The sequence below is a fragment of the Hyla sarda genome, chromosome 4 (genome assembly GCF_029499605.1).
Source record: "Hyla sarda isolate aHylSar1 chromosome 4, aHylSar1.hap1, whole genome shotgun sequence".
Taxonomy (NCBI): Eukaryota; Metazoa; Chordata; class Amphibia; order Anura; family Hylidae; genus Hyla; species Hyla sarda.
The window spans coordinates 272,369,790-272,382,686 of NC_079192.1; the positions used below are offsets into that span (position 1 = coordinate 272,369,790).

General features: G+C 39.5%; 1 protein-coding gene across 14 annotated transcripts in view; it reads right to left on the reverse strand.

Moving 5' to 3' along the window:
* Nucleotides 1-6,070: 6,070 nt before the first annotated feature.
* IRAK3 (interleukin 1 receptor associated kinase 3) overlaps nucleotides 6,071-12,897 on the reverse strand; it is a 71,001-nt gene continuing 64,174 nt past the window's right edge. For all 14 annotated transcript variants that reach the window (XM_056574237.1, XM_056574238.1, XM_056574235.1 and 11 more), the window contains one exon: nucleotides 6,071-8,366. In XM_056574237.1, coding sequence (XP_056430212.1) covers nucleotides 7,932-8,366 — 435 coding nt within the window. In that variant the 3' untranslated portion in view covers nucleotides 6,071-7,931. The remainder of the gene's footprint in view (nucleotides 8,367-12,897) is intronic.

A 12,897-nucleotide genomic window follows, 5' to 3' on the forward strand; every position in this document is an offset into this window, starting at 1 on the left:
CGCACCGGAAATGGTGCGAACGCTGTCTGCACCGTATCCCATACAGTGTTTCCACAGGCTCCGGCGTGTGACGCATGTGCCGGGACTCCTCCTCCCCACCGGAAGGTACACCAACCTCGCTTAATAGCAATTACTGTTTGGACTCTCTATGTACAGCAATTTTGTTTGTTTTGCATCTGATTGAGTTCATAGGTGCCGGATACCTGATGTATTTGTAGTGTTTGTATTTGTGCCTGCACGCCTATGATCATAACGCACATGTGGCTTGCTGTTTATTTTGTAAACATACTACGTCATTGATTATGTCACTAATTGTATCACACCTGATATGTATATATACCCAGCACTGTGTACTTACCATTGCTTGACAAAGGCCTTGTGAGAAGGCTGAAACGTCGCTATTTTTGATGCTTTGTGAATAAAGCCACACACTATTCACCTACATTCCGTGAGTGCCGCTGCCTTCCTTTGATATTTACCTGGGACTTGGGACCGAGTCAACCAGCGAGCACCATCCTGCACACCGTAGTGCTGCCCGTTTCTTTTTACTATAGATAGATAGATAGGAGATAGATAGATAAATAGATCAGTGTTTCCCAACTTGGGGGCCTCCAGCTGTTGCAAAAGTACAACTCCCAGTATGCTCATAAAGCCAAATGAATGCTGGGAGTTGTAGTTTTGCAACAGCTGAAGGCCCCCTGGTTGGGAAACACTGAACTACCTCCCACTGTCTCCCGAACTACAACTTTCCCCCTCTCCCCCAAGCAAGTTACTTACTTTAAAAGGGCAGCATCAGCAGTGGGCACTGGGCAGGTAAGTCTTCCATACTGGTGGTGTCTGGGCCTGTATACACACAGCGGGCCTGCTCCACAAGGTCCAGCATACATGGGAGTGAGAGAGGGGGAGGAGCTTCCTGTCTGCTCTTCCCAGTCTGCATAGCGCGGCCCCTGCTGGCTGAAGGTTTATTAAAAAAAAGGATGGCGGAGTAGATGACTCCGGGGAGCGGGGGTGCAGCGGGGGCTCGGGCCCCTTACTGGTGAACTAGCTGTACCCCCCTGATGGCCATGAGAACTGCTAGTGACCTACTGCTGCTAGGGGGGGCCAATCATGATGTAGGGGGGGCCGTGGCCCCCTCTGCCCCCCCCCCCCCCCCCAGAGACGCCACTGTAGGTAATCCATGTATACTATACATTGTATAATAAATTACATGAAGAGATGGAATCTAGTCACATGATTTTCATCTGTTAGGGTTAAGTGATGACAACATTTTTGAGCTGTATTTTTACAGCAAAAAGTCAGAAACTTTCACACATTTTTTGGGCTCCTTTTAAAAACATATTTTCATATTTCAGTTGGGACACATTTTGGGCTGTTTAGGTCACAATATATGTGCTGAATTACATGCCAAAATATGAAACAGACACAACAAATGTTGATTCAGCTCACCCTGCAAAGTAGTTCACCAACCACTACAGGAATCTTGTGTCCTTGTTTCCAGGAATTGGAGACACTATCCAAAAAAATATGCAACAGATCCTGGAGATGCAGTTTAACAACTTATTATTATTATTTATTGACAGTCTATGCAATACAGACAGTGACGCTCAGCAGTCAGAACACTGACGCGTTTCTGGTGCTTAAGTACCCTTAAACATGGCTACCATACATGAAATATCCTGGGAGTTATATACCTGCAGGGAACGTAATTCAACTGAAATCAGCTGACATTATGTTACCCCTAATCTTATTTAGTGGTGTACACCATGGAGTTACACAAACCACGAATCGCAGAATTATCCACATAATGTAAACTACACTCTAACCACATATAAATATGTACAAAATTATATACAACATAGATACAGGTGTATCAACATAAAATTGCATCAGATAGACATAGAAAGAGCAGGTAATGATGGACAGTAGCGATGGCAACACCGGAATATATAATAATAATATATTTTACCTAGTATCTCAGTATAAACAGTATATATTGCACTAATTATATCCAACTATTTTAATAATATACCACAAGTTCCCTTCTATAATTAAGTCCATATGGATGTACTGTATTCAAAGTAAGCATCCAAAATGCTTCTCTTTGACGCAGCTTAAAGGGGTAGTCCAGTGGTGAAAAACTTATCCCCTATCCTAAGGATAGGGGATAAGTTTGAGATCACAGGGGGTCCGACCGCTGGGGCCCCCTGTGATCTCTCTGTACGGGGCCCCGGCTCTCCGGCCAGATAGCGGGTGTCGACCCCCGCACGAAGCGGCGGCCGACACGCCCCCTCAATACATCTCTATGGCAGAGCCGGAGATTGCCGAAGGCAGCGCTTCAGCTCTGCCATAGAGTTGTATTGAGGGGGCGTGTCGGCCGCCGCTTCGTGCGGAGGTCGACACGCCCCCTTCCCGCGGGCTGTCGGGGCTCCGTACAGGAGATCGCAGGGGGCCCCAGCAGTCGGACCCCCCCGCGATCTGCAACTTATCCCCTATCCTTAAGATAGAGGATAAGTTGTTCACCACTGAGTCACCACTGGACTACTCCTTTAACCCCTTAAGGACGCAGGACGTAAATGTACGTCCTGGTGAGGTGGTACTTAACGCACCAGGACGTACATTTACGTCCTAAGCATAACCGCGGGCATCGGAGCGATGCCCGTATCATGCGCGGCTGACCCCGGCTGCTGATCGCAGCCAGGGACCCGTCCGCCATTAACCCCTCAGGTGCCGGGATCAATACAGATCCCGGCATCTGCGGCAGTTCGCCATTTAAATGAACGATCGGATCGCCCGCAGCGCTGCTGCGGGGATCCGATCATTCATAACGCCGCACGGAGGTCCCCTCTCCTTCCTCCGTGTGGCTCCCGGCGTCTCCTGCTCTGGTCTGTAATCGAGCAGACCAGAGCAGGAGATGACCGATAATACTGATCTGTTCTATGTCCTATACATAGAACAGATCAGTATTAGCAATCATGGTATTGCTATGAATAGTCCCCTATGGGGACTATTCAAGTGTAAAAAAAAATGTAAAAAAATGTAAAAGTAAAAGTAAAAAAAAAGTGAAAAATCCCCACCCCCAATAAAAAAGTAAATGTCCGTTTTTTCCTATTTTACCCCCAAAAAGCGTAAAAAACATTTTTTATACACATATTTGGTATCGCCGCGTGCGTAAATGTCCGAACTATTAAAATAAAATGTTAATGATCCCGTACGGTGAACGGCGTGAACGAAAAAAAACAAAAAAAAGTCAAAAATTCCTACTTTTTTAATACATTTTATTAAAAAAAAATTATAAAAAATGTATTAAAAGTTTTTTATATGCAAATGTGGTATCAAAAAAAAGTACAGATCATGGTGCAAAAAATGAGCCCCCATAACGCCACTTATACGGAAAAATAAAAAAGTTAGAGGTCATCAAAATAAAGGGATTATAAACGTACTAATTTGGTTAAAAAGTTTGTGATTTTTTTTAAGCGCAACAATAATATAAAAGTATATAATAATGGGTATCATTTTAATCGTATTGACCCTCATAATAAAGAACACATGTCATTTTTATCATAAATTGTACGGCGTGAAAACAAAACCTTCCAAAATTAGCATAATTGCGTTTTTCGTTTTAATTTCCCCACAAAAATAGTGTTTTTTGGTTGCGCCATACATTTTATGATATAATGAGTGATGTCATTACAAAGGACAACTGGTCGCGCAAAAAACAAGCCCTCATACTAGTCTGTGGATGAAAATATAAAAAAGAGTTATGATTTTTAGAAGGCGAGGAGGAAAAAATGAAAACGTAAAAATTAAATTGTCTGAGTCCTTAAGGCCAAAATGGGCTGAGTCCTTAAGGGGTTAATAGTGGTATCACCCACTCATTTATGGTGAAAAATTTTTTCTATGACATTTGTTTTAATATTACCAACTGACCGAAGTGCTGTGATACACTAGGAATGTTACGATCATTAGTTCTACTAACATCATTAATGTGTTCCAAAATTCGAGTTTTGAATTTTCTACTTGTACTGTGTACATACATTAATTCACATGAAACACACTCAGATATATATATATATATATATATATATATATATATATATATATATATATAGTAAATTTGAGTAGCCGTATTAGTCCAGTGATGCAGATGCAAATCATAAAATGTTGCAGTATCTTGTAATACCTTTTTTATTGGACTAACAGCATTTTGTAGAGACAAGCTTTCGGGATTCCTCCCTTTATCAAGTCCAAAGCAAATCCTTTGCTTTGGACTTGATAAAGGGAGGAATCCCGAAAGCTTGTCTCTACAAAATGCTGTTAGTCCAATAAAAAAGGTATTACAAGATACTGCAACATTTTATGATTTGCATATATATATATATATATATATATATATATATATATATATATACACACCGTATATATATAACATTATATAAGTTGCATGTAATATGCTGTTTAATGTGGAAGACAGTCTTGATAGCAGAATCAGAGAAAACTTTACACGGGATAACAAATGTGCACATCCTACAGGGAGTGGAGCCGCACCTATAGAAACCTTTGCTATCAAGCCAAGTTCTGCAATGCTTTTCCTGGAGCATGCTGGAGAAAGCATGATCGTAACGTCTCTAGTGTATCACAGCACGTTTAATTACACCAATGTACAGCTAAAACCTATGTTATAGAAAAAGTCTTTCATCATAAATGACTAGGTGATATCACTAGGGGTGTAAAAGAGAAGTCAGCTGATTTTAGTTAAAAACTCCAGAATTGCGTAAGTGTTTCAGCTGCTGAGCGTCATTGTTTTTGTAATGCATGGACTTTTAAACTAATATGTTGAAAATTATGTAAGTGAAAGTATATTGCAATGTTGTATAACTTTGTTTGGCACAATTACTTTGAATTGGTTTTACAGAGTTACTTACATATGTTTTATCTTTTTTTTTTTTTAGCTAAAAAATAGTTTGCTTGTTTTTCTTACTGCACCCATCATACCAAATGCACACCATTCTTTTGAGGATGTTCTTCCTCTTGTGGGGTATGTAGCTTTCGCTTAAAGTTTAAGGGTCAGTTTACACATGCTTATTTTTCTGCTGCAGATTATTTGCTGCAGCAGATTTGCTACACATTGAAGTCAATGGACAGCAAATTTGCTGCTGCAAAAATAAAGGCGTGTGAACTGACCCTAAGACTAGGCTTGCAATTCTGCAAAGCAGGTATGCTCTTCACACTCCTTCCATCTAGCTGCTCTTCGGTTCCTGCTGGGTAGAATGATTACATTCAATATGCTTCGATATGGGATGTCACAGAAGGCATGTTGTATATTTTGAGGAGTGGACACATGTGTCCATTGTACATCATAACTGTAAAAAAAATACTGCAGCACATACTCCAGTTTCAAAGCTCTAAAGTAGCTTTATTTCACCACAAAAGACTTGAAAAAGGCAGTGTGGCACTGGCAAAATGTTGCATGTTTGTTGAAATAAAGCTACTTTAGAGTTGAAACTAGTATTCTCTGATTGTTGGTCTGGTAAGAGGAGCCCATATAGGTCAGGGCTATACACTGTGTGCACAATGTTACCAAGAATATTTAAAGGGGTACTCCACTGGCCAGTGTTTAGGACATTTAGTTCTGAACGTTGTGTGTGCGCTGCGGGGGTTGGCAACGCCCCCTCGTGATGACAGGTCACGCCGCCTTAATGCAAGTCCGTCATGCCACCTCCCATAGACTTGCGTTGAGGGGGCATGGCCTGGCATCACGAGGGGGCGTGGCCGACCCCCGCAGCGTGGGCACCAGCATTCAGAACTAAATGTTCTGAATGCTGGCCAGTGGAGTACCCCTTTAAGAATGGTGCTAATCATCTCTAGAACCAATTTACAGCATGTCACTGCTAAAGATAACTCACCCAGCCACAGTGAACCACATGGCCCAGTGTATGGAAAACAACAAGCCATAAAGTGTATTGTTTTGACTTTTTTAGAACAGAAGTGAAAATAAACTGCTCTTAGAAAACTACTTTAACATTTTGTATTAAATAAAAACATATTTTTGTATTTTTCTTTTGCAGCACTCTTTCTATTTATGTAAACTTCAATTATATTTATTATATATTAGGAGACTTTTTGCATTTAAACCTTTTTTTACTACTATAATGTAATGATGACATCAAAAGGAATATGTTTTGTTACAGTTAATATACATTTATCCTTATTAAAAAAAAACTGTTAAAAATGTGCAGTACAGAAATAACATGGCCGGTGAATGGGCAGATGTCAAAAATGTGTCTAGGACAGCATATATAACTATATGGAGAAGTTATATATAAGAAAAAAGAGAAAGCATATTTGCATTAAAGGGGTTACCCGGGTACTAAAAAGTATCTCCTATTGTGCTGGGGCTGCCATGAAGATAATAACATACCTTCCTACCTCACTTCTTCAGGGGTGCCCCATGAAGGTTTCAGCCACTACTTTCGGGAAAAACTTGTTTCAGTAGTGACGGTCATCTCAGCAAATCACTGACTGAGGTGAGACAACACAGCAACCAGTGATTGGCTGAGCGAGCTATCACTGCTAAAAGGAGATCATCTCAGAAGTAATGGCTCGAACATTCAGCAGGGAACTGGAAGACTTTACAGGGGGACCCCGGAGGGAGGCAGCCCCGGCACAATAAGAAAAAGTTTTTAGTACCCCGAATACCTCTTTAATCAGCCAAACAAAGTAAAAAGCACATGTGCAAAAACAGCCCTATAACAGGCTAAAAAGATCCTACAAATATGTACTATCCCACTACAGCAATTACTGATGGCTCAGTGCCTGTAAAATGCTTGTCCTCATGACTTCTGCATTGTGTCATCTGTATCTCGGGCTCTGTACAGATTCTGATGTAGGAACTGTTTAAAAAGTCCGGCATCATAGTTCACAACTAACCTATAACAATCATGCTGAATTAGGAATGTATTTTATGTATTATTTATTATAATATAATCCAAATAAATAAATATATGAGGTGGTGGTGTGCATGACCTCTGCTCCATTCACTCAAGAAACAAGAGACCCATGTTGTCATGAATGGTGGGGATCTCAGAAGTCAGACCCACACCCAATAGATATTCATCATCTATCCTGTTGATAGGTGATAAAATTATAATTTTGGGATAACCCTTTGAAAATAAACAATAAGTTACACATTAACATAATATAAATAAAACATTTTTATACAAAATTGTCATCTCCTAGAAGGTCCTACGGATTACTGTTTACAAGATGGAAATTACAAGATGGAAACCCAAAACAAGAATATCTCATATGCCGTTGCTTTATGATCGGTGCTCCCGTACACCCAGCTATGCAAGGAACAGCAGGCAGCTCCATTTTCTTGAATTCACTTGTGCAGAGAAAACATAGAAAGGGTTACAGCACCAGTGCTTCATCCGCTTCATTCTTGTGATCCAGAAGTCAGGCTCCCACCAATCATAAAGCTATGGCTTATTCTGTAATGCAGTAATGCGTATTATACGCACATTATTAACACATAAAATCTATCACCGATTGTAAATAAAATTCAACCCAAAGGAAATGTACAGACGATAAAAAAATATGCAGGTAAGACAAATATTCAAATCAGATGGAGATCCCTTGGTAAAGGAGAACTATCATGCAGGAAAACTCATCCCCCAGGAAAAAAATAGTGTCTCATCCCCCACCCCCACCTCCATGTATCTCTATGGGAGATCTGGAAATACAGCATTACCGTTCCTGGGGAGAGTCTGGGTCCCGTCCCGAGGAGGAGATCGGGGGGGGGGTTAATAGAGGATAAACTTTTCTGCACAATAGTTCTCCTTTAAGCTTATTATATTTGTCATGAGGGTATATGCATTTGTCTGATATTCTATGTGAGGTAAATAAAGTGCTTCATTTTCATTTTGTATCATCTATTTTGTATGGCCAAAACCATTTGTCAGACATTCCTCACAGTATGGTGTGCTGTCCAGTCCCAGGGAGCAGCTACACTCCACCGGCCTGCTTTTATGAGATAGATCAGTCATTTGCAACTTATCTTCATTTTTTGATGTATTTTTGCCCTGTGTCAGTGTACATATAACATTTTCAGCACTTTTACATTTCCTTGAGCCACCTAAATATGTCACTTCAGACTGGCTGCATTCACAGGGTGACATGGTGACACATTTTCTTTCAGACAAACTTTCATACACTGACAAAGTGTCCAGGTATTCATCACTTTCAACCGGAACATTGGAACTGCTCCAAGTCAGTGGACAAAAATATGGTGGAACAGACATGAGAGTCATAGGCTGGTCATCAGTGCTCTTGTCCGCTATTCTACAGCTTTCAATCATTTCCAGAACCTGCAGGGGAAATACATTTTTTAAATTTCATGGAACAACATTACATTTTACATCTCTAATTTCCAACATGATCTGATTTTATACCTAAAGTTCCATATTTTCTACCATCCATTGGTTAATTATACATTGCATATAGAATGTAATTTTTCATATCATTAAGGGTACGGTCACACATACGCAGATTTGATGAACAGGATTTTCTGCTGCAGATTTCAATGTAAACGTGTGTACGTGTGAACATACCCTAAAGGAGTATTTATATAGGAAGAAGAATTTCCAGCGCAGGATAAATTTTATTCCTATATTGCTACTTGGACCGGGAGCTCTGCCGGCTAATCCGGGCGCAGGTGTTCAGCGGAGGTGAGCCGTCATTTCCGTTTCTCGTTGGCTTTAGAAGTATTTGTTATATCATAAAGTGATGGTAAATTGCTAGGATATGGCATCACTGGTGCCAGAATGGTATACACATTGGTAAATGACTTCTATTTAAAAATCTTAATCTACTCCCAGTCTCGGCCAGCTATAGAGCTCAGTTTGTACTCTAGCTACCCTTCAACTTTATCTGTTATATGGCTCCGATCGCTTACTATTCTCTCTGGTGTTAGCGATTTTGTACCCAACTCCTGGCTTTTGACACTTTGACACTCCTGGCTTTTGAAACTTTGACTTATTGTGTGAGTGTTAGTTTTGCTAAGAACGAATCTTTAAAGAAATTGAAGCTATGGAAAGAGAATTGGTCTGGAAAGGGAAAAAAACAAGAATGAAACTAGGTTATTTATGTAAGGAACTGAAGAAATGAGGACTAGCAGTTCCAGACTTTAGATTGTATTATATAGCAGCGCAATTGAGGTATGTAAAGAAATGGAGAGAAACGGATTCCTTTGCGGTCATGGTAAAGGGAAAAAAGATGCGTGTGAGGATACGGGAGGAACCTATAACAGATATGGTGGGTAGAGTTTGGTCACAAATGGAAAAGTAATGAAGGTGGAAGGGTCATTAGATTGCAAAAGATTATTTAATAATATGAAATTTAAAGAATTTGAAGAACAAGAATTGCAATGTTGGGGTAAATATAATGTAAAATATGTTGCACAGTTTTTTGAAGGTGGGAAACTCAGATCATTTGAGCAACTGAGTGCACAATATAAAATTCCTAACAATATAATGTTGTTATTTAGAATAACATAGTGAAAAAAATTGAGATGTAGTGAAAAAAAATTGATAAGAAAAAGGAATAGAGAATTCACAAGTGTTTGATAATGAAGGTTCTAAGGGAAGACACGAATAAAAAAATAATTTATAAGATGTACAAAATAATGTTGGATGCTAAAAATCAGGGATTGGGACACTCAAGTATAAAGAAACGTGAAAAGGATATAGGGCAAGTAACAGAGACGGAATGGGGGGAAATTTGGGAAGAGAGTTTGAATATTATTAACAATGGGTCACATAGGATTACACAATTTTTTTATAACACATATGTTGTATTATACACCGCAACTTATGGAAAAAAATAGATAAATCAAAAAGATATTAGTGCCCGACATGTGATGGTGAGGATTGGGGTTCTTCCATATGTATTTTGAATGTACGATGCGCAAATAATTCTGGTTAAAGGTGATAAAGGTGACAGAGGGAAGGTTACAGTTAGAGGAGGAAGATAAATTAACCATTTAAGGAATCATGACTAACAACGGCCGGGACCCGTGGCTAATAGCGCGCGACACTGATCGCGGTGCCGCGCACTATTAGCCCTTTAGACGCGGCGTTCAAAGTTGAACGCTGCGTCTAAAGTGAAAGTAAACTAATGCCGGTTAGCTCAGGGAGCTGTTCGGGATCGCCGCTATGAAATCGCGGCATCCCGAACAGCTTACAGGATATCCGGAGGGTCCCTACCTCCTCCATAACTGTAGCTAGACAATCCATTTTTATAATAAATACAGACTGTTCAACGGGAAATCACTACAAGCCTACTGTCTGGCACTCTGAATGCTGAATATGGTGGGAGTTAAAGCTGGACATACATTTCTCAAAGTCAACCATTCAAATTAATACTTTACATTTAATAAGCAAGTCTGCCAGATAATTAGATGTTTTATGTCCTTTCGACAATATCCAAACTCTCTTATTACCTTATAATACTTAAATAAATTGTGTAACTTGTGTAGTGTACATGTATGTGCAATGTGGACAACAGAGAAACAGCAGAATCCCAAAAAACTTCCAGAATCCAAGTTCTATAAATGATGTATGTACAGTATACTGTTAACAGAAGAGATCCAAAAGTGAAATAGGTGAATAAAATGTGATATCTGGTTTATAGACTTGCCGGACACTAGTAATCTATGGCTTAAACATTTTGCAGGGGTAATGTAATAGCTTATTTTGGCCAAAATATCAACTAATACCTCATGTTTATCATATGAGTAAATATATTTTTTGTGATGTGGTCTTGTGATGCTGGAGGAGCCAAGGGTGTCAGTGCGTTGTGGGGTACACATATAAGATGTTGGGCAGCCCGCCTAATCAAATAGTATGGGTGTCTCTAATAGGTTGTAAGACAGCATGGTGCACTAAACGGGATCATGTTAATGGCACCCTGTATATTGCCTTATCTGTGTGCAACTACAATACTAAGCAGCTACTCCTCTCATGAATAGTAGGTGTGTGAGTGGTTGTTCATCGGTACTTTGCACCTGTGTTACCTCCCCTTTACATAGCATTGTGGCTGGTCAGCATCATAGTGGGAATAGGGGCCTAGCCTGCCCATGTATCAGTAACCAGTAAAGGTGGTCTTTTTTCAGATTTTTTTAGGGGTAAGATGGGAGTTCCTGTCACACAGTTGTAAGTTTATCATGGAACCCTCTATTAAAATCTTAATCTTTCCAGTACTTATTAGCTGCTGAATACTACAGAGGAAATTCTTTTCATTTTGGAACACCGAGCTCTCTGCTGACATCACGAGCACAGTGCTCTCTGCTGACATCTCTGTCTATTTTAGGAACTGTCCAGAGCAGCATATGTTTACTATGGGGATTTTCTCCTGCTCTGGACAGTTCTTAAAATGGACAGAGATGTCAGCAGAGAGCTCTGTGTTCCAAAAAGAAAATAATTTCCTCTGTAATATTCAGCAGCTAATAAGTACTGGAAGGATTAAGATTTTTTTATAGAAATCATTTACAAATCTGTTTAACTTTCTGGCATTAGTTGATTTAAAAAAAAAAAAAAAAAAAAAAGTTTTTCACCAGAGTACCCCTTTAACCCCTTAAGGACCAAGGACGTACTGGTACGTCCTTGGTCCTGCTCCCGTGATATAACGCAGGGTTACACAGTAACCCCGCATCATATCACGGCGGGCCTGGCATCATAGTGAAGCTGGGACCCGTCGCTAATAGCGCGCAGCGCCGATCGCGGTGCCGCGTGCTATTAACCCTTTAGCCGCGCGCTCAGAGCTGAGCCGCGCGGCTAAAAGCGAAAGTGAAAGCTGCCGGTTAACTCAGTGGGCTGTTCTGGATAACCGCGGCGAAATAGCGGCATCCCGAACAGCTTACAGGACAGCCCCATACACGGAAAAATAAAAAAGTTATAGGGGTCAGAAGATGACAATTTTAAACGTATTAATTTTCCTGCATGTAGTTATGATTTTTTCCAGAAGTCCGACAAAATCAAACCTATATAAGTAGGGTATCATTTTAATCGTATGGACCTACAGAATAAAGATAAGGTGTCATTTTTACCGAAAAATTTACTAAGTAGAAACGGAAGCCCCCAAAAGTTACAAAACAGCGTTTTTTTTTTTCAATTTTGTCGCACAATGATTTTTTTTCCGTTTCACCGTAGATTTTTGGGCAAAATGACTGATGTCATTACAAAGTAGAATTGGTGGTGCAAAAAAATAAGCAATCATATGGATTTTTAGGTGCAAAATTTAAAGAGTTATGATTTTTTAACCCCTTAAGGACTCAGCCCATTTTGGCCTTAAGGACTCAGACAATTTAATTTTTACGTTTTCATTTTTTCCTCCTCGCCTTCTAAAAATCATAACTCTTTTATATTTTCATCCACAGACTAGTATGAGGGCTTGTTTTTTGCGCGACCAGTTGTCCTTTGTAATGACATCACTCATTATATCATAAAATGTATGGCGCAACCAAAAAACACTATTTTTGTGGGGAAATTAAAACGAAAAACGCAATTTTGCTAATTTTGGAAGGTTTTGTTTTCACGCCGTACAATTTCTGGTAAAAATGACATGTGTTCTTTATTCTGAGGGTCAATACGATTAAAATGATACCCATTATTATATACTTTTATATTATTGTTGCGCTTAAAAAAAATCACAAACTTTTTAACCAAATTAGTATGTTTGTTTATAATCCCTTTATTTTGATGACCTATAACTTTTTTATTTTTCCGTATAAGCGGCGGTATGGGGGCTCATTTTTTGCGCCATGATCTGTACTTTTTTTTGATACCACATTTGTATATAAAAAACTTTTAATACATTTTTTATAAATTTTTTTAAAATAAA